We start from the raw sequence: 21,348 nt of genomic DNA on the forward strand, positions 1-21,348 counted from the left end.
AAACAAATCCTTAGTCTAATAGGAAATGAACAAATCTATTGAAAGACTAATATGTCATCTATCAATTCCAACTGGAGAAATGTCTTATCTTGGGCATCGGAGCGAATTACTCCTAAAAGATAGAGACATATATGCGACTAACTAGATTGATAGTAAATTGGACTGGATCCAAGAAGAATAAATCCTAAACCCATTTATGGATTTATTCAATTGTGGCGTTCATAGTGTGATATACCTTAATCTTGAGTGGATGACAAATTATGTATGTATGACTAGTATACTTTGATGTAAGTACAAGCCTTAGTTCAAATAGGTAAGGAACCGAAAGCTAGTGTATTGTGTATATGACTTCTATAGTATATAGCGTCATTCACAATAGTTAAATTCATAGACCGAGATATGGGTAAATGATATCTTCTCATTGGGACATGATAGATGAAAAGTAAATGTGGTCACAGGTCGTTCATCTTTGTGATGAATGACTTGATTACTATTTGATAGTAATTGACTTTTCACGAAGAAAAATGTAATGGTTACCATGAGATAAAATAGAATCATATTAGGAGAACGAATTTATCCCAAAGAAATTAAGGATACCCTATGAGGGTAACACACTTATAACAAGTTCATTGGACGAGCATTGATCGAGTTGATTTCATAATGATATGTCATTAGGGAGAGCTAAGTCACGATACTATATTGGAATGACTTCGTGACTATATGAGTTTATAATCAATAGGTAAAGAGCCAGAACTTAATTATAAATTATTTGAGCCTTAATCACACATGTTCAATTTGTAACACCCAGGTACTCGACCTGCTCACCGAGTCCGAGTTATGAGATGTCACATTCGTTGTCGAAGCAACTACGATTAAAACACAAACAATTTATAGTAGTCAATAATTAAAAGTCGATTAAAACATTCATTCGACATGAAATAGATCAATAACACAAACTTGATTTTACGAATCCAAAAATTATGTAGATGTGAATGGCAAGTGATTATTAAGCAAATTCCAAGATAAACGAATTTTACTCCTCACATTATGGCAGGATTAATAAAAGAGTTTTCCTTTGATACCAAATTTTTTATGTTTCTCCTGTTAAAATTGCGGATTAGATTCGATTAAATAGTCTATTATTACTATCGAATTCTAATAGTCTCCCTATTAGTTTGTAATTGATTGTATCCAATTTTTACTTAAAAAAAGAAGAAGAAGAAAACAGGGCATGAATCAGCCCGGTTCGGCCAGTTGGCAGTTCCATTCTTAAATATTAAAGAAAAAAAAAATCAAACTTAGGCTTAGCTGCTCCAAAAACGGGTAAGAAAGCGAGAAAACTAGAAGGAAAGAAAAGAAAGAGCTCCAGAAGCTCTCATCTTCGATGGCATCGGCAGCCACGGCCCGAGCTGTCATCCTCTCCCGCATCACTGCCCTTTCAGTCAAACCTCTATCACCTTCTCTCTCTCGCTTCCTCCCTAGCCCTCGCAACCGTCCTCCTTCAGCCTTGACCGTGAGCTGCTGCTTAAAGGACGGCGGAGCCTACGACGACTACTCCGTTTCGACGCAGAAATCGAATTTAGATCGTGGATTCATAGTAATATCTAACATGTTAAAGCACATCGAACCACTCGACACTTCCGTTATTTCCAAAGGGGTTTCTGATTCCGCCAAGGAAGCTATGAAGCGAACTATCTCCACTATGCTCGGAATTCTCCCTTCTGATCAGTTCTCCGTTTTGGTTTCCCTCTCGAAACCTCCTCTTCATCGTCTCCTCTTCTCATCCATCATCACAGGGTAATATATCTTATTTTCTTCTTCAAATTTTTTTTTTACTGCAATTAAAAAAAATTATACTTTTTTTAGGTATACCTTGTGGAACGCGGAGTATAGGGTTTCATTGATGAGAAATCTGGAAAGAGCGGCACCGGCGGAGGACCTAGTGAAGGAGACGGAGGAGGGCGCTAGTCACCGGCACGGAGAGGTGGTGAAGAATAATATTGAGGAGGGAGAGGGTGGAAATGGTGAATATGAAGAACTAGAGAAGATAAGTCCGAGGGTTTTTGAGGATTTGTCGCCGGAGGCTTTGAAGTATATTGAGAAGCTGCAAGCTGAGTTATCTGATATGGAGGAGGTGAGGATTTTAGACTTTTTATGTAATTACAAATTTTGTAATTAATTATAAAATCAGTCTCTCTCACACACATACATATACTATATTTACAAATAATGCGATTGAGGGTTAAAAGATGCAAAATTTGAAGCTCATGTTCTTTTCTTTTTAGAAGTGATTAAAAATTTGTTATACTTGCTTAATATGTAAATTAATGAAAGAGAAATGAAGTTAGATGATTCTTGGTCAATTTGGAAATAGTTGTCTTTGAGAAAATTTAACTCTGGATTTTTCTTGACTTTAAACATACCAATTGGTTATTTGAATTCCGGTTTGTCTTGATTGCATTTCTTCTTCTTGACTGTGTCTCTTGTTATTAAGGTGCTCTAGCAACAAACATGTTTTGGCAATCAATTTTATACTGCTCTTTTCTTTCTTGTTATGTGCTATAAAGAATGTTTTTATACATATCCGAGCTTTCCTGTAATGGTGAATCCTTCGTTCCTCCATTTGATGGGTCATGGTACCTAACTCATTGTCAATAGCTCGATATAATGTGTTCTCCGTGTTCCCTCTATATAAGATTTATGTCGTTTCAGGAACTGAGTGCTCAAAAGAAGGAAAATGTGCGAATGGAGTGTGGCAGGGAAAACATGAATGGTTTGTTAGAGTATTTACGATCCTTGGATGCTGACATGGTAAGAGCTGGAAAGTGTTTCTTTAATAGATTGTCATGTTGTGAAACTGAATTAACTTTGTTTGATCGTACAATTTACTTGAAACTTTCTCATTGTTTGTACTTTTTATTTTTCAGGTGACAGAATTATCCCAACCATCATCGGTACAAGTGGAGGAAATGATCCATCAGCTTGTTCAGAATATATTGCAAAGGTTCTTCAAGGATGCCTGTATGAGAGATTCAGGGATAGTAAACACGGGAAATCTTCAAGATGCTGCTGATGAAACTTGTGGCACTTCACGTGATTACCTTGCAAAGCTGCTTTTCTGGTATGTTTTCATGCTCTTGCTTTTTACAAGTTAGGTTCGAATGTTTCGTAAAAGCAGGCACATTAAGCTTCTCTTTCAGTGAATGTATCTGGTAGGTCCCTCTATTACAAGGAGCAGATCAAATTAGTCCATCTACTATTAAATGAATCAATTTAGTCCTTGTATCATTAAAAAGAATCAAATAACGTCAAGTTTCAGCAGAGCTAACATTTACTGTTAAAAAAATGTCATTTATTATTTAATATTTAATATTTTGAAAGCATTTGATGGTTCTGCAAATAAAATTTTATTTGGAGTTGAGCTATAAATGGAATAAATTAATTTTCATGTTATTTTTAAACAGTAAATGTTAACTCTCTTACAATTTAGGTTTATTTGATTCTTTTAATAGTACAAAGATTAAATTGATCCAATTAGCAGTATGGGGAACTAATTTGATCCCGTCCCTATAATAGAGGGACTTGATAAGTAGTTTCACCCTTTTCTTTCACTCAAGGCCCCTGTAATGCACGGACATCTGTGTACCACCACGCACGCGCATTGTAGTTGTTGAGAAGGGGGTAAATAAGAAAGTCTATGAGGATTTTAATTTGAAAGAGATTCTGGGTTGTCATTCATAACATAACTTGCAAATTATTGGTTTCAAAGAAAAAAGATCGATAACTACTTTTTAGTTGCAATATATCAAATGTAGTGATACTATTATGAGATTAAAGCCAGTTTCTTTTGGCAGGTGTATGCTATTAGGTCATCATTTGAGAGGCTTGGAAAACAGATTGCATCTAAGTTGTGTTGTTGGATTACTGTAAAGTAAGTTACGTATGACATATGTGTATTCTTTTCGTTTTTGGTCCTTTTTGTTACAGTTTTGGTTAATCCGATAACATACATTCATTTACATTGAAGGTGCTAATGTTTATCGCATCAACATTTTCTTCTGCCTGCTTTAACATGAATTATTGATTCATTGTGAGAACTTGAAAAATCTTAGGATGAAGTAACCAACCTATACGCAGCTGTGTCGGATACAAATATGTGCTGGATGCGGGTATGTTTACTCCTTCCCTTATACTTTGAGGGGCATATTTTCATACCTGCTCAGCATCCATTTTTGACACTAGTACTTCAAGAAAAAAAAATGAAAAAGTCAGATTTCAAAACCTTGTTCAGGTTATTTTCCTATCTTAGGCAGGCAGGCAGCATATGTAAAAATAAAAAATTAAAATAAGCTTGCTTGAGTTTACACCTTGCAATTCATATATTTTTATCTTATTACTTGTTTAAGGTGTTATATGTTTATATAAGTTGGAAGTTGACATATTAATAATTCATATTTATATAAATATTAGTATGTACGTATACCGGTTAGGGGTGAGCAAAACTCGGTTCAATTTTAAAAAAATTGAATTTCGAGTTAATCAAATAGAGTTATTCGATTTTATAACCTTTCAAAATTTTAAAATTACACGAGCATTATTTAAAAGAATAAGTAAAATAGAAGATATAAAATGATACAAGAACTCATGTGAAATATATTTTTTTTCATTTATGTTCCCAGTATAAATTTTAGTTCGTAATAAAACTCATCTAGATATAATTAACACAAGACATGTTTTTGGTGTGCAAAATTTATATTATTAATAGAACTCTTGATTCAGTTGATTTCATTTTCATTTAGGTCATCAACTCGGTTAGAAAATTAGAAAATTTATAGAAATGTTTTTTTACAAGTAAAATAAGTTATATAATTTGAGAGTACTTTAATTTTTTTTAAAAAAAACATGTATATAATGAAATTTGAATTCAAATAAATTACATTAGAAAAATATTTAATTTACCATTTAATTAAAGCTTTATTTTAATATATTTATACATTTTAATTTATTGTGTACACTTTATTACTTTCATTAGTTATATAATTAGTTTTAAACTATATGTTTTATTGTATGCTACTTTTAAACAAACATCTTTGTTAAATATATAGTTTTCATATGTATACATGTGCGATAAAATTTCTAGTTATTAATAAAGGTAAAGGTTCTAAATCTTAAGTGCTTAAGTTGAAATTTATCATACGTGATTAGATGTGTGGATGTGTGAGTTTTAATTCGATTTTTTTCAATTCATTTGTGTTATATATATATAATTTGATTGTATTCATGATTGATGTTTAAAATTTAATAATTACTGATAAAATTTACCATATTAATCATTGACTTAATGAATATGTTATTTTCATAATCAGTTCAGGTTGAAATTGTATTTACCAAATTTACTGAATTCATATATGTAATTGACTTCCTTAACTAATCTTTAATGCAATAAATGTTGGTTGAAATGTCTAAAATGGATCCATAAGATACGTAAAAGCTAACAACTCTACTACTTTTGTAATAGTAACACATCTATCCAAACTTCCTTAAAAGGCATGTAAAACTATATTTTAGATAATATATATATCTAATAATAATAATTTAGACCATGGTAATCGTTATTGTACTAATATTAACTGGTATGTAAAGTTTTGATCCTAAATCGGTACCAAATAATTTATGTTTCATTCTGATCAAAATTTTGGTACGTTTTAGTCAATACCAATGCATACCAATTTCTACTAATTGATATAAAATTTTAACATTTTAAACTATTTTTTATTTTTTTATCTTAACCATTTAATTTTTGTAAAATCACTTATAAAGTGAAAAGCTATCAAATTGAATAATTTTAAAACACATATTTAGATATAAATAATTTATATGGATATATTTGCATGTATATATAATATATAATTTACTTTTTAACCAAAATAACATACAATTTATGAAAAACTAAAAATTAGGCTATACATATATATATTTAAAATATTTAAATATATATAATTTATTAAGAAACTAAAAATTAGACTATATATATGTATATGCAAAAAAATATTTAAAAACAACAATAAATTCGAAACGATACACCGAAACATGTCAACACTAGTATGTACTTGTGTCATGGTTTGCACCTTGTGTCATGGGTTGCGCATGGGAGCACGCAACCATGACAAACTTGTGCGATCCATCGTATTTGAGGGAGGTCATTTGGCCCAACCAAACTGGCCCGTTGCCTGGAGAGATTAAAAGCCCATCTCAAGAGCCTGGTAAATATGGAAAGTGATCCAAGAAGATATGATATGTAATATTAGATTTCTAATTGTATACAGCTTTTAATTGTAGCCATTGATGTACTTTGATTTACACCGTTGATTTTAGGGAGGTTCAACTATAAATAGAGACCTCTCTGCTCATTGTAATTCATTCAGTTGTAAATAAGAATTTTGAGAATATTCACTCAAACTTTTCTCTCAAGTGTTCTTTCTCTTCTGTAGCTTTTGTTCATCTTTCAAAGTTCGTTCTTACTTTGTTCTTCTGCTGTTCTTCGTGGGTGCCTTGAGGGAATTCTATTGAATCCTTTATCGTTGCAAGATTAGGCTAACTTAGGTGTTTTTACTGTTGAATCCGTTATCATTGCGAGTTAGGCTGACTTAGGCGTTTTTAAGCAAAGAAACTGCCTAAGGCCGCACGGATCGCGTGAAAAAATTCTAAGTCCGTGATAGTTGGTATCCGAGCACCGTTGAAAGATGTCGAAAGAAGTTTAGGGAATAGAGACTCGTGGAAGGGCTAGGAAAGCTAGCCGTTCGAGGGACATATTGTCAGTTTTAGAGGATCGTGTCGTTACTCTCGAGAATTTCGTGGGGGATATCAAGGAGAGGATTGATGATGTCGATGATAGGCTCCATGATGGATTGCAGTCCATGCAAGAGCAGCTCAAAGTGTATGTGTTGGACAATGTGAAACAATTGATAGGTAGAGATGATGCCATTGAGACTATGGTGGCGGCCTTGAAAGGGGAGATTGTGGAGCTCAAGGGTGAACTCACAATCTACAAGGCTGCTTTGGGCAATGGTGGGTTAGCTGCTGTCGCGCCCAAGCCCAATATTGATGTTCCCAAGCCCAAATAATTCAAGGGAACAAGGTTCGCAAGAGATGTAGACAACTTTCTGTGGGGAATCGAGCAATACTTCAGTGCCAAAGGCATCACAGAGGATGTCACTAAGGTAACTACTGCTGCGATGTATTTATCTGACGTTGCTTTGTTATGGTGGCGTCGTAGGTCCACTGATGTGAGACGTGGTGGGACTGAAATCGAAACTTGGGAGGAGTTTCGATGTGAGTTCAAAACATAGTTTTACCCAGAGTATGTCGAGGATGAGACTCGGGCAAAGTTATGTCGACTTGCGTAACAAGGCACTGTAAGGGAGTATGTGCAGGAGTTTAGCGAACTTATGCTTCAAATCTCAGATATGGGGGAGAAAGAGGCATTCTTTTCCTTCATGGACGGATTAAAATCGTGGGCGAAGTAGGAGTTGCAACACTGAGGAGTTCAAGAACTCACCAAGGCTCTGTCGGTAGCAGAATCGTTTGCTGAATTTGGTGGGAAGAAAAACAATGCCAATTCTTCTAAGCCCAGATTTAATCAAAAGGGTAATCATGGAAGAGATAAAGAAAGGCCCACTAGGAATGACAACGGTAAGAAGCCTTGGGACAAGAAAAAGTGTGGGCCTATAAGTTGCTTTCACTGTGATAGTTCACATATGATCAAGGACTACCTAAAGAAGGCCGCTCTCACGGCTATGGAAGCAAAGGGGGAGTCCGATGTGGAGGATAACAATCTTGGTTCGATACTAGGGGGTGTCAAAGATAGAATGAGCCATGGTTTGATGTTTGTAGACATCATTGTGGCTGGCAGAAAATTGAATACGCTCGTTGACATAGGCGCTTCTAATTTGTTCATGTCCTAGGAGGCTGCTTGTAAATTGGGCCTCAAGATAGATAATGAAGTGGGTCGGATCAAAATAGTGAACTCAGAAAGTGTTCCAATTAAAGGGGTTGCAAAGGGGTGGATCTTCAGCTCGGCAAATGGTCTGGAAAGGTATCTATTAAGGTAATACCGCTTGATGATTATGATTTTGTGGTTGGACTAAGCTTCCTAGATCAAGTTAATGCTCTTATTGCCCCTTCAAGCAATTACATGGTGATTTTAGACTCGAAACATTAATGCATGGTGAAAGTGACAAGGAAAAGAAGCTTTGAGGGAAAAACACTATCAGCAATTCAGTTTGCTAAAGATGTACGTAGAAATGAAGTCTCATATTTAGCAACCTTGAATATCAAAGAGACCACTGAGTCTGTTAGTGAGACCCCAAAAGAAGTGGGTCAATTGTTGCAATCATTTTGAGATGTAATGCCTGCTCAGTTGCCTAAAAGTTTGCCACCCAAGAGGGAGGTGGACCACAAAATCGAGTTAGTGTCCAATGTGGTGCCGCCAGCAAGGGCCCCCTATCGTATGTCTCCACCAGAATTAGAAGAGTTACGGAAACAATTGAAGGAACTTTTGGATGCCAGATTCATTAGACCATCTAAATCCCCATACGGTGCTCCAGTGTTGTTCCAAAAGAAACATGATGGGTCCTTGAGAATGTGCATCGATTATCGAGCTCTAAATAAGATCACCATGAAGAATAGGTACCCTATTCCTCTTATTGCAGATTTGTTTGATCAGCTTGGTAGTGCAAGATGGTTTACCAAGTTAGATCTGAGATCGGGGTATCATCAAGTTCGGATAGCCGAGGGAGATGAACCAAAGACAGCTTGTGTGACACGGTACGGTTCGTATGAGTTCCTTGTGATGCCTTTCGGACTCACGAATGCCCTATCTACATTCTGCACCCTAATGAATAAGGTACTTCAACCATTTCTTGATCATTTTGTGGTTGTTTACCTTGATGATATTGTGGTTTATAGCAAGTCTCTTGAAGAGCACATGGGACACTTGAGGGAAGTGCTCCAAAATTTGAGGGAAAATGAGTTGTTCATCAAGGAGGAGAAATGCTCATTTGGCCAACAAGAGGTGTCATTCCTAGGCCACATTGTGGGAGGTGGTAAGATCCGAATGGATAAGAGCAAAGTTCGAGCCATTTTAGAGTGGGAGCCTCCAACCAAGGTAACGGAATTGAGATCCTTCCTTGGGTTGGCAAATTACTATCGACGCTTTGTTGAAGGCTACTCTAGAATTACCACTCCCTTGACGGACATGTTGAAAAAGGGAAAGGTATGGGATTGGAAACCGGAATGTGAGAAGGCCTTTAATCAATTGAAGCAAGAAATGATGAGGGAACTCGTACTTGTCTTGCCAGATTTTGTGAAGCCTTATGAGGTACGCACGGATGCATCAGATTATGCTATAGGAGGAATGCTAATGCAAGATAGGCACCCAATTGCTTTCGAGAGTCGAAAGCTTAATGAGACGGAGTGTAGATATACGGTCCAAGAGAAAGAGATGACTGCGGTAGTACACTACTTGCGCACATGGCGACATTATCTATTGGGTTCTAGGTTCGTGGTCCTTACCGATAATGTTGCCAATAGTTACTTTCTAACCTAGAAAAATTTGTCTCCCAAGCAGACTCGTTGGCAGGTTTTACTAGCGGAGTTTGATTTTACAATGGAATATAAACCAGGAAGTGCCAACATTGTGGCTGATGCACTCAGTCGAAAGATGGAATTCGCAGCAATTAGCCAACCTGATAGTTCTTTGTTGGAACGCATTTAAGAGGGATTGTCCCATGATCCCACGGCCAAAAATTTGATTGAGCTTGCCAAAGAGGGAAAAACAAGAAGATTTTGGCTTGATGGGGAGCTGTTATACACTCAAGGACACCGCCTCTATGTGCCCCATTATGGGAAACTCCGTAAGGAATTCATGAAGGAGTGTCATGACTCAAAATGGGCAAGCCATCCAGGGATGCATCGCACGTTGGCCCTTTTGGAGGAACGTTATTACTGGCCTCACATAGGTGCTGATGTGGAAACCTATGTAAAAACTTGTCTAGTGTGCCAACAAGACAAGGTTGAGTTAAAGACTCCAGCCAGTTTGCTTCAACCCTTGCCAGCTCCGGAAAGGCCATGGGAGAGTTTATCCATGGATTTTATTATTGGTTTGCCTAAGTCTGACGGGTTTGGGAGTATTCTTATTGTGGTGGACAGGTTTTCAAAGTATGCGACATTTATTCCGGCGACCAAGGAGTGCCATGCTGAGGAAGCAACTCGGTTGTTTCTTAGACACGTGGTGAAATATTGGGGAGTGCCACTGTCTATTATCAGTGATCGAGATGGACGATTTACGGGCCGATTCTAGACGGAGTTGTTCAAGTCAATGGACTCAGATTTGAACTTCTCCACGAGCATGCATCCACAAACCGATGGGCAAACTGAACGAGTAAATGTATTGTTGGAGACATATCTTCGACACTACGTAAGTGCCACACAAAGGGATTGGCCAAAGTTGTTAGATGTGGCCCAATTTTCATACAACTTGCAGCGAAGTGGGGCCACGAATCAAAGTCTATTTAAAATAGTGACGGGTCAACAGCCACTTACACCCAACGCTGTTGTGACCCATTATACAAGACCAAATTCGACAGCCTATCGATTTGCAAAGATTGGCAAGAGAAGAATGACTTGGCTAGAGCTTGTTTACACAAGGCAAGTAAGCGTAGCAAGAAGTGGGCTGATCAAAAACGAAGGGATGTGCAATTTCAAGTGGGTGACTCAGTCCTCGCTAAACTACACTTGATTTTGAGATATACTGGCTAGCACAAGGGTCTTGTGGGAAGGTATGAAGAGCCGTTCAAAGTTGTGAAGAGAGTAGGCAAGGTGGCCTACAAGCTTGAGCTGCCAGCAAAACTTAAAGTCCACTTAGTCTTCTATGTAAGCATGCTTAAGCCATTTCATGGGGATCAAGAAGATCCGAATCGAGGCAAGTCCGAACAAGCACCGATGGGGGTAAAGGTGTCGTACGATTGTGAAGTCGAAAACATTGAGGTAGATCGGGTAATTAGACAAAAGTACCACCGACCACAGCATGAGTATTTAGTTCGATGGAAGGGACTTCCTGATAGCGAAGCAAGCTGGGAACCTGTCGAGGCCTTGTGGCAGTTCCAAGAGAAGATTAACCAGTTCCATAAGGAAGATGCGACGAGGGCGTCGCTAGAACAAGTGGGGGAGAATGTCATGGGTTGCGCATGGGAGCACGCAACCATGACAAATTTGTGCGATCCATCGTATTTGAGGGAGGTCATTTGGCCTAACCAAACTGGCCCGTTGCCTGGAGAGATTAAAAACCCATCTCAAGAGCCTGGTAAATATGGAAAGTGATCCAAGAAGATATGATTATGTAATCTTAGAGTTCTAATTGTATACAGCTTTTAATTGTAGCCATTGATGTACTTTGATTTACACCGTTGATTTTAAGGAGACTCAACTATAAATAGAGACCTCTCTGCTCATTGTAATTCATTCAGTTGTAAATAAGAATTTTGAGAGTATTCACTCAAACTTTTCTCTCAAGTGTTCTTTCTCTTCTATGGCTTCTGTTCATCTTTCAAAGTTCGTTCTTACTTCGTTCTTCTGCTGTTCTTCGTGGGTGCCTTGAGGGAATTCTGTTGAATCCTTTATCGTTGCAAGATTAGGCTGAGTAGGTGTTTTTACTGTTGAATCCGTTATCATTGCGAGTTAGGCTAACTTAGGCATTTTAAAGCAAAGAAACTGCCTAAGGCCGCACGGATCACGTGGAAAAATTCTAAGTCCGTGACACTTGTACCAAGACAAAAACGGTACACCTATCAATATGATACTGACTATTTTGATTTAGACAATAACAAAAGAGATTAAGGTGTGATTGGTTGAATTTTATTAGTACATAAAAACATTATTTTACATTTATGTAATTTATATGTTTTATATTATATTTATATTTATATTTAATTTTTTTATAAATTTTAACATGTTTGAATATTCATATTTAATATTATATTTGTATATTTTGCGTCATGTTTTTAGTTATTTGCCATGTGATGATAATAAACTTATTCATTGGCCGAACTACTTCAAAAAAAAAATTCAATTTTATTCAGCCCCAACCAGCTCATACTGTTTAAAAATTAATAAAATATTTTTAAAACTAATTTTTAAATTTTTTATAATTAATTTTAAATTTTATTATTTAAATTAAATTTGAACAGTATCAGCCCAAAACTTACCTTGTCCGAGCCCAACCAAAATCAAGCCAAGCCTATCCATGGAAAGCCGACACTGTTTGGTATGCATGCGACCCTTGTAATGAAGCAACGTTAATAAACAGATTTTTTTTTTCCTTTTATAAAAAGAACAAACTCTATTTACACAATAATGACCCAGATCCTTTGCTCATATGATATAACCAAAATGCTACATTTCCTAACCATTCTTTCCTTGTTTCACTACTACTACGGCCAACCAGCACCATATATGAACATACATTAAACATCGTCTCCGGTTTCTGAAGCCTGTCAAGGTTTCATTGCACCAACGGCTTCTACAAAGAAAAAAACAACGGGTTCAGTACCATCACTGGAAAACTCTCAAAGAGAGATGATGGTTATGAAGATTTAAGAATCATAATAATGTTGTTGCATTTACCATTTGTGCTAGTCCGAGACAAAGAATGGTATATTACTGTGAAGCAGATAAAAATCTATGGAACCTTTGTACTTTTGCCTGATAAATATTTGAAGATTTGTGTTGTGGTGATTTTCTTCTACGAAAGAAGAAATCTTCTGTGTCCAACACATATGAAATCTGCCAAACATACATTGCATGGCGTAAGTGATTTATTAGTGATACGCATGCTCTGTGGCAGATCATGTAAGGAAACGTAAAAGATTAAACCAGATATTAATAACAGCAAAATACCTTGTATGAGTTGCAAGCTATCTTGTTCTCTAAACCATTAACCACTTCAACACCTTCCATGGCCATGCATGTAGCACCATATTCATCCAGGGTTGCATATTTTTTCTTGTTTCTGCAAATATCATTAAACAAAAGCAGATTTAAGCATATGTTACTCAGACTAGGAGGAGTCTAAGATACAGGTAAGTGCTATAGTCATGTCCAAATATGTATGAGACTCAGATTCCGAATCTTCCCTTTTTGTTGAACCTAACATTTATATGCCATCAGTTATTACCTCTTTAGTGTAATGCCATGTGGCTCCTTTTTGCTGGGAAACACCGTCAGAAAATCATTGTGCAAAAAAGCTGAAAAGTTAGGTTCCATGGAAACAGCAAATGCCTCTGGCTTTTCAATGACATTGTCCATCAGCTGGATACACAAACGAGGTGGCGAAGACGACTGCAAAGAAAAGGGATAAAAAGATTTGCATAAACATACATTAAGAGTTTGAAAGATAGCAGAGCATGCAAACTTACACATTTCAATCGATAAACATTCTCTTCGTGAAGGAGGACACGTGCATTCTCATAATAAACAGAATCCATTGTCTTCCCATGTTTCCGGGATTTTTCATACTCAAACAACTGGAGAAGCTTAGTATCCATATCATCTGCTGAGACAGCTTGAAGCTGCCATGAAAACTATAATTCAGAGCAGTTGCAGTTGAAATGATAATGAAATAATGAAGGGAAAATGACTGAATAAAGCAAACCTGCTTAACCAATTTATATAATAACTTGTCCAATGTGAATAACACATATGATTGGTTTCCTATTATAGCTCGACATTCGTCTTCAAACTTAGCATTATCAGCAGATCCATCAAGCAGACTGTACAGTTCACTCATAAATCTGTATAGCGCAGAGATGATGTTTTCAAAATTAGTATGCATTGGATCCTTCATCTTGTTTGAAAAAAACATTTATATGTAAATCACCTGGCATATAATTCTGTAGGAGTCGCCTCTGTTGGAATTTTCCACTTTATTTCAGAACCTGTTGAATTTGTTTTCGCAGACAGTATTCTTTCATACAGGATCTAATGAAAATCAAACATCGAAAAATACTTATTAAAATGTTGACAAAAATATTAGAAGCAATAACTAAAAAGCTTTAGATGTTCGACGTACTTGATGAAGTCTGAAAAGAACATAGAAATCATCATTTGCATAAAAAATGCAACAACTGTTTCTAGCTTCTTTGGGTAAAAGAACAGGTACGTGCTTTGCAAGAGGCTTCACCGTAAAAAGAAACCGTTCCGGAACTGACAAGAAAGCGCCATCTCCTCCCACATGTGTATCGGCCGTCCCTTCAGCTTCCCCTTCACTCTCGGCTTTACCATCAACTTCATCGCATTCTACCTCTTCCTCCTCTCCATGAGAGCACTCATCACCTGCAGACTCACTTCCTGATGCATCATCACCGGCCTCCAAGGCATTTTCACTATTGTCATCATCAGCATCATTTTCTCCTCCAGCATCCTCGTAATGCAACTTTTTCCTGTTTCCAGACTGGTACTGTCTGGTTTCACCACCATGATTTGACTTTGAAGCTGCCTTTACACCATTATCACCATAAGAAACAAAATTATCCTCCTCAAAATCACCATTGGGTGATAATTCACCTTCTTCTTTATCAGTTCTCGATGGACCAGCAGATTCATGGTATCTACTCGCATTGGATCCATCAGTAGGCACTCCGTTTGCTGCTACTAAACCATGTTTTGTTACATCACCACCCTAAAGTACCAAACAAGTTTGTGTAAGCATATTACAACAAGAAATCAAAGAGAGAAGCTCCTTGCTTTTCCACGTCAAAGTTCATTTTTATTAAAGTATCCATGTCTGACACATATTCAGACATGGGTGAGGGGATATGACCTTTCAAGGACCCTCCAAATACGTGAAAAAAATTGGTAAATTTGAGTATACCTGTGGTAGACACATACACATCCAACACTCACATCCAAGTCCAAGTGACATAGGAATACAGTAGCCAATATGCATAAATTCGTACCTCTAATGAATGTGCTAGATCAGCATTAGCTTCAGGTTCATGATCCACACTGGCAGAAATGCTAGGTCTAGATGCTGTTGCACCAGACCCTTGAAATTCAAACTAATCTCAGTATCGCAGCATGATTTTGGAAAGGAAGGAATAATTAGAAAAAAAAAAGTAATAACAAAACTAGGTTAGCAAAGAAGATAATCATGGAAATGATTTTCATGTTAAATTTTTCTGTCATACACACCTGATGCCCCTTCAACACTGTTTCCAATGTGATTATTTTCTGCTTCAATTGCAATGGTGCCAAGTCCAGTTGCAAGCTTGTTAATTACAGGCCTTTTATCAGCTATAAATTTGATCTCTTTCTCTAGCTTCGAATCATCGCTATAGACATGATCTGAGCGTTCTTCCACTCTAGTTTCCTCATTTGTCAAGCCATTTCTGCAAGAATTAGTTAGTTCTGGAAAACTGTTCCCATCCCCATCACTAGTGGCCTTCTGTTGCCCAGATCTAACAGCAGCAACAGCTCTGGGATTTCCATCACTTTCAGCAATGCTTGATGCAGTGCAGTTTACAGCAGGACTTTGAGCTTTACCAGCATCATCAGTAACCTCTCTGCCACTAGGTCGAGGAGGAACACCCAACATCATCTCCAAGAAACTGGTCCATAACCTCATGACTTTATTTAGCTCTTCTCTGGTTGAGCAAATCTCTTCACATGAATATTCTATAAGTTTATATAGGTCTTCATGAATGCTGACATCCAAATAGTCATATTCAAGGTGCGGAGCTAGGGGTTGTCTGTGACCAGCAACGCTAGCCACAAGAACATCATCCTCTTTCTGGTTCTTCTCTTTCAACTCCTTGATTTCAGCCACTAAAGCTGCAATTAGGAAAAGCGATCAACGAGGATAGACAAGAAAGTAATAGAATATAGAGCAGCATAGAAATGAACACAATATCTTCAAGAGACCATGGAATAGCATGCCCATACATTTAGAATCTAACAAACTTTTTGATTCAGTAGAAATGAAAATATTCCATGAACTCTTCAGCTAGATATTGCAACAAAAGATTCATATTAAAGATGTAGTTAAATGGTTTCTAAATCTACTCTTTAAGAAAAAATGTTAGAACAAGTTGTTAAGAATCATCCATCAATCTTTGAATCTAAATTTGAAACATAGGAAAATGTAGCATGATGTTTTGATAAAGAAATTTCACTTACATTTTGCACTCAAGTTCTTTGAATCCTGCTGCTTGAAATAGAAACTGCGGTGATCAAGTGATTTGTAATGGTTTCTCGAATAAATTTCAGCCCAAACCTTGTTAAAATCTAAACGGCACTTTGTCCACTCTTCTTGCTTCTGCTTCAAGCGAGTTAAAATGACAGGTAAAGCAAGAGCAGGAGTTTTACGTAATATTTCCATTACATCGAGACCATGGTCACCATATAAACGCTCAATGCACCTTAAATTTAGAACTGCGGTAAGTGGTTCAGAAGAAGCAAAAGTTAAAAAGACGAGAAATGTACACATAGCAGAGACTCACACATAATCTAAACAATCTAGCAAGAAATACGAACCAGTAAAGTGGTCTTCTACACAAAATGGAGACTCCAAACTGATTTCATTTTCATTAATGCTGTTCAGCAAATCCTCGACATGCTTGGAAGTTGAACTAACAGATTCTAACAACATATCCAGCTCAAATCTAAGACCATGAAACAAGAAGTCTATTATGTCTAGGAGATAATATCAAGAATATCAAACGGAATAGGAAACATAACAACTAATCAGTGCACGTTGATTTTTCATCTACAAAACTCATCCTCACCTTCACATGCAGTATAAAATATTGTATACAAATTAACAGAACAATCAAATTACTAAAGAGAGAATGAATCCATCTATGTTACACGGACTTTGATTTGAGCTTCAATTACGAGTATGTGTCTGACACAGGTATGTCCAAATTTTTCCCATGTATTTGGAAGGTCCTTAGAGGGTCATATTCCCATATCCATATCCGAATGTTGACTGGACACAAGTACTTCAAAACAAATGAAGAGTCCGAGTAACATAGATATTTATTGCATACACAGTACACGGTACCCGCACTAATAAAGGAAGACCAGCATATTTTACCTATCGTCCTCGCATCTGAACAAACTCTCTTCATACTGATTTCGGCGCATGTGCTTAAAAGAATAATCCTCACTTCCTGAAGTAACGGACACCCAATGATCATTCAGCACTTGAGCACCAAGTTCTGATCTCTGACTTGCTATAGGTATCGGATACTGAGACAAACACCAAAAAAATCGAAATTAATACTAAATCAAGCATAGTTTGAAAGTGAAAATTTTAATCAAAAGTTAATACATCATCAGGCAGAAGCCGATAGCTTGGAGTACAACGTTGGCAGTTAGAAAGGTCAAGCTCTTGTATTGATTTGTCCATGTACTTCTCCCTGTATCTCTCCTTTTCCTTAGCGCTGTCTGTTTCCCGTTTCTGCTCTTTATCTTTTTCCTCTGACTTGAATAGCCTTGATGCATTACCACTAAGTGATTCTACAATCAAGAGGTAAACATCATTGCATTATACATATACATATACTTTTGCATATTATATGATTAAACCATGCACACTCAAGTTGATGGAAAATTAGAGAACAGCAAAGAAGAATAAGAAAATGAATAACAAAGAACAAATAAATGAGGCTATGAATTACATACTTTTACTAATGACACCAGCCAGGAGCCCATCTGCAGGAGACATTTAGATTAGAAACAGCCATACCGACAAATAGTAAAATAAAACAACTCAAAGATGAAACTTCATCAATTACCAGTGTTCTCACAACGCTCCAAGAACCGGTTGAACTCAATCATAAGATCAGGATACTTGCCAAGTAAATCAGTCACCTGAATATGCATAAAGCAAGGTAACAATAAAACTGAACTACCACCTGATAAAAGGTAAGAGATGTGCTTCTTGATAATTCTATGAAGACAAGTAGATTGAATGATATGAAAAGTCAAAGATAACTACTGGAGATGTTGTAAAACATACCAAATTTTGCAAATCATTTCGTTTGATTATTCCGTTGCTGTAAATATTAAGGCACTTTAAGAACACTTGGTAGTCATCTGAGCTGCATAGCCTTTCCTTAACTTTCTCACAGAATACGATCCCTTGGTTGCACATGCCTGAGGTTTGAATAGAAAAACCTAAAACTCAAAAGATTGATATATGAAAGACAAGATGTGCACACCCAATCTCATTACACAAGAAACGGAAAATGTTTAAAAACTTCAAAAAACAGACTGAAATGGGATTAAAAACCATTTGGAGAAACACATTCAAAAGGACTACCAAAAATATTTCCCTCAGGTTAAAAAAAACGCCATTTCTATATATATGAGAATGCCCAAATAGAAAATTATTAGAACTGATTTTTCTTTTTTGGACAAAAAAATTATTAGAACTGGTTTTGCTAAGAAGATTAAGATGCAAATTCATGACAGACAAACTAACCTAATATTTCTTCTCACAGACATTGATTGCTTCAAAATAACATGAAACATATGTTATATTCCTATGCAAATTCCTTCAGTCAAAAGCATCATTTATAATTGCACCCAGCATGAGGTAAGCACATGTGATACCGGCTGAGACGCCTAAATAAAACTACAAGCACATTCTCACCAATAAATCATGCTAATGTTTGATGAAGAGAAGCATTGAGAAGAATATATTAAAATTATTTACTAGCAACATATAGAAAAAGAAGAACAAAATTTGTCATCCTAAACACCGTAAATACATATACCTATAATATGCTTTAAAAAAGGGAAGTAAAAGTGATAACTTGCATATTATAACTATATAAAAGCTGTAAAAGAGGTTTCTGGACTCACTTTTTGAAGTATCCTTTTCATCATAAGAAGCAAATCCTTCAATCTTCCTTCCAGTTCTTTTTTTATCAGGAAAATGCTGCATGTTAAAATCCCTATTGTTTTCATGCTCAGGGTCATCCTGATCACGAGTTCTCCGATCCCTAATTTCCTTTTCCACGCGCTTTCTCTGCTCCTTTTGCATTTTCACCATAGCTTTGTCATCTTCCAGGTCTGGACGACCAACACTGAGATCCCGATCAGCATGGGAAGTAATAATCCTCTCCCTCCGACTTTGCTGGAAAAGAAAAGAAAATTGTTGAAATAGCATCTAACAAAAATATAAACATTAAAACCAACAAGTGTTGGGGTGCAGTAGCAAGGCACATTGCACTCCCAAGGGGAGAACAAGGTTCGAACCTTGAAGACAACATTGTTGGGAGGGGCAACCACAAAGCCCAAACATGGACCGTAAAACGGACATGAAAAGTACCAAATTGAAAAGAAGAGTTACCTTGTCCATTTGTATATGCCGCAAGGTGGGTGTTGCAGAGCTTCGCTCGTTATAACGATGAGTTGAGTTTCGACCATTTGGTACTTGTTGAGTCAAAGGTGCTGCTGAAGCATCGGGTAAAAATCTAGCGAACTCCTCAAGCAGATCTGGATGGCCCACGAAAAGAGAAGCAACCTGAAAATAATGAGACCAAAAACATGTACAGTATTTTGAAAAAAGAAGTGTCCAAGAAATTAAGACCCAGTAAGTACCAAAGAGCCAATGAACATTGGTAACAACCCTAATAAGACATTTTACCTCTCTGTAGACCTCATCTATGTCCTTGTGCTCCTTCCGGTACATATTCAAGATATCCAGGAATGACTTATAAACATGCTCGTCATTTTGGAAACGTTTCTGCTTAGTAAAATGGATAAATTAGATGGCTAAACTTGGACAAGAGTAAGGTGGAAGATTATGGCACAATAATTTCACCTTTATTTTGTTTACAAAACTGATTGCTTCATCAAATTCAACAGTCTTTTTTAGTGGAACCTCTTCCTCATCAAGGGTTATTTCATATCCCTTTGGCAGAAAGGTATTAAATCCGTAAATCAAGTTGTTATGCCCTCGGAATAATTCCTTTACTCGGGCAATGACACCAACTGTGTCAGTCCTGTGGAAGACAAAAGACACATTGAACATTTAGTAGTTTAAAGCACGAATCCATCTTCATTAACAAAAGGTTTCCATTTCAAAAGAGGATACCTTTGAGCCTTGAAATCCTTCATGACTTCAAGGAAAATGTCGTACTTCTCCTTTTGATCCTGAAACATCTCCTTGACTTCCTTTAGATACGATAAGGCATCATTTGTAGTCAGTTTCTGCACCGCAACTTCCCCTTCCCCTCCCACTGCTCCACCTCCACTTCCCCGTTCTCCACCTCCACCTGGAATCTGGTTTTGCCCATTGCTTCATAGGTAGAAAATAAAAAAATAAAAAAGAAATTCAGAACCACAACAATTCAGCCAACACTGATAAACAACAAAAAAATTTTGTGATAAACGTAATATGCTTTCAGCAGATGATTACTGTTAAAAAGAACCTGAAATTTTCATCAAATTTAGAAGTAAATTTACAACATATTGCAAAACCAAGTGATATATCCTATTCAGTGTAATGATCCCGTTTTGAAAACCAAGTGATATATTCTATTTTTTAAACAGATTAGAAAAAAAAAGAGCAAATTAAAGGAAAAGAAAACTTCTTACAATTCAGCTTTTGAAGAACCAAAGGGACGTTTAAATTGGGAACCAGAATATATATCATCTCTTAGTCGCTTCATCCTGTAAATAGAAAGGAAAAGTGAATTTTTTTAGTAATCCTTGAAGAAATAAAAAGAAACCCATTTTAACAATATAGTTAAAAGAACTTACTTTCCTCTGAAACAGATCTTACAAGAGGGGGGGGGGGGAAGACAAAGAAACCAAACCAGTTACTTTTTTCTTTTCTGATCCTATATGTTTTGTCTATATTGTTTCGGTTGTGTAAGAGATTTAAGGGAAAAAAGAAACAAAATTGAAGAGACAGTAGAATATATAGGAGCAAGAGAGGAAGTAAAAAGGAGAGTCAAAATCTGAAATGGATTATGTTTGGTTCCTTTTCTTTTGTTTTGCAATGGGATTTTGTGAGAGTTTTAGGATTTTGTGAGAGTTTTAGGGAGAGTTTGATGGGCATTGAGTTTACCTACGCTTAGTGTGTAAATAGCGGTAGCGGTGAGATTAGATATTGTAGTGTGAGACAAAAATAAAAAGTAAGCTAAACGCACCGCATCGCATTTAATCGTCCATCCAAACCCACCCTTAGTTAGTGTTTTAAATTTGGCATGAAGAAGATTTTAGTTGTGTTTCGTTCTTTGTTTTTGAGCTTCTTCGTGGGCTTTTTCTTTTTTAGTT

The 21,348-nt window shown here is 36.6% G+C and overlaps 2 protein-coding genes across 7 annotated transcripts; one reads left to right on the forward strand and one right to left on the reverse strand.

The window, feature by feature from the left end:
• Nucleotides 1-1,231: 1,231 nt before the first annotated feature.
• Nucleotides 1,232-4,393, forward strand: LOC107945782 (uncharacterized). Of its 2 annotated transcripts, none has more exons than XM_016879912.2 (6): nucleotides 1,232-1,797; nucleotides 1,867-2,134; nucleotides 2,713-2,811; nucleotides 2,928-3,121; nucleotides 3,855-3,931; nucleotides 4,113-4,393. In XM_016879912.2, the coding sequence occupies exons 1-5, from the start codon at nucleotides 1,385-1,387 to the stop codon at nucleotides 3,928-3,930; spliced, it is 1,050 nt and encodes a 349-aa protein (XP_016735401.2). In that variant the 5' UTR covers nucleotides 1,232-1,384; the 3' UTR covers nucleotide 3,931; nucleotides 4,113-4,393. The 2 variants fall into 2 exon arrangements, with proteins under 2 accessions (XP_016735401.2, XP_016735402.2); XM_016879913.2 differs by having other exon boundaries at nucleotides 1,244-1,797; nucleotides 4,028-4,393.
• Nucleotides 4,394-12,343: 7,950 nt separating this feature from the next.
• LOC107945780 (paired amphipathic helix protein Sin3-like 2) lies at nucleotides 12,344-21,092 on the reverse strand. Of its 5 annotated transcripts, none has more exons than XM_041108430.1 (24): nucleotides 20,830-21,088; nucleotides 20,665-20,739; nucleotides 20,162-20,365; nucleotides 19,889-20,069; nucleotides 19,712-19,810; nucleotides 19,415-19,588; nucleotides 18,925-19,198; nucleotides 18,077-18,234; nucleotides 17,853-17,928; nucleotides 17,740-17,769; nucleotides 17,387-17,574; nucleotides 17,150-17,304; nucleotides 16,588-16,715; nucleotides 16,231-16,485; nucleotides 15,247-15,885; nucleotides 15,012-15,100; nucleotides 14,126-14,734; nucleotides 13,934-14,034; nucleotides 13,709-13,847; nucleotides 13,473-13,637; nucleotides 13,232-13,395; nucleotides 12,955-13,066; nucleotides 12,682-12,840; nucleotides 12,344-12,577 (listed from the first exon to the last, which is right to left on the reverse strand). In XM_041108430.1, the coding sequence occupies exons 2-23, from the start codon at nucleotides 20,736-20,738 to the stop codon at nucleotides 12,715-12,717; spliced, it is 4,140 nt and encodes a 1,379-aa protein (XP_040964364.1). In that variant the 5' UTR covers nucleotide 20,739; nucleotides 20,830-21,088; the 3' UTR covers nucleotides 12,344-12,577; nucleotides 12,682-12,714. The 5 variants fall into 5 exon arrangements, with proteins under 5 accessions (XP_040964364.1, XP_040964366.1, XP_040964365.1 ...); XM_041108432.1 differs by having other exon boundaries at nucleotides 18,077-18,213; nucleotides 20,830-21,087; XM_041108431.1 differs by having other exon boundaries at nucleotides 13,473-13,625; nucleotides 20,830-21,087.
• Nucleotides 21,093-21,348: the final 256 nt, after the last annotated feature.

Source organism: Gossypium hirsutum, chromosome D12 (genome assembly GCF_007990345.1).
Source record: "Gossypium hirsutum isolate 1008001.06 chromosome D12, Gossypium_hirsutum_v2.1, whole genome shotgun sequence".
NCBI classification, from domain to species: domain Eukaryota; kingdom Viridiplantae; phylum Streptophyta; class Magnoliopsida; order Malvales; family Malvaceae; genus Gossypium; species Gossypium hirsutum.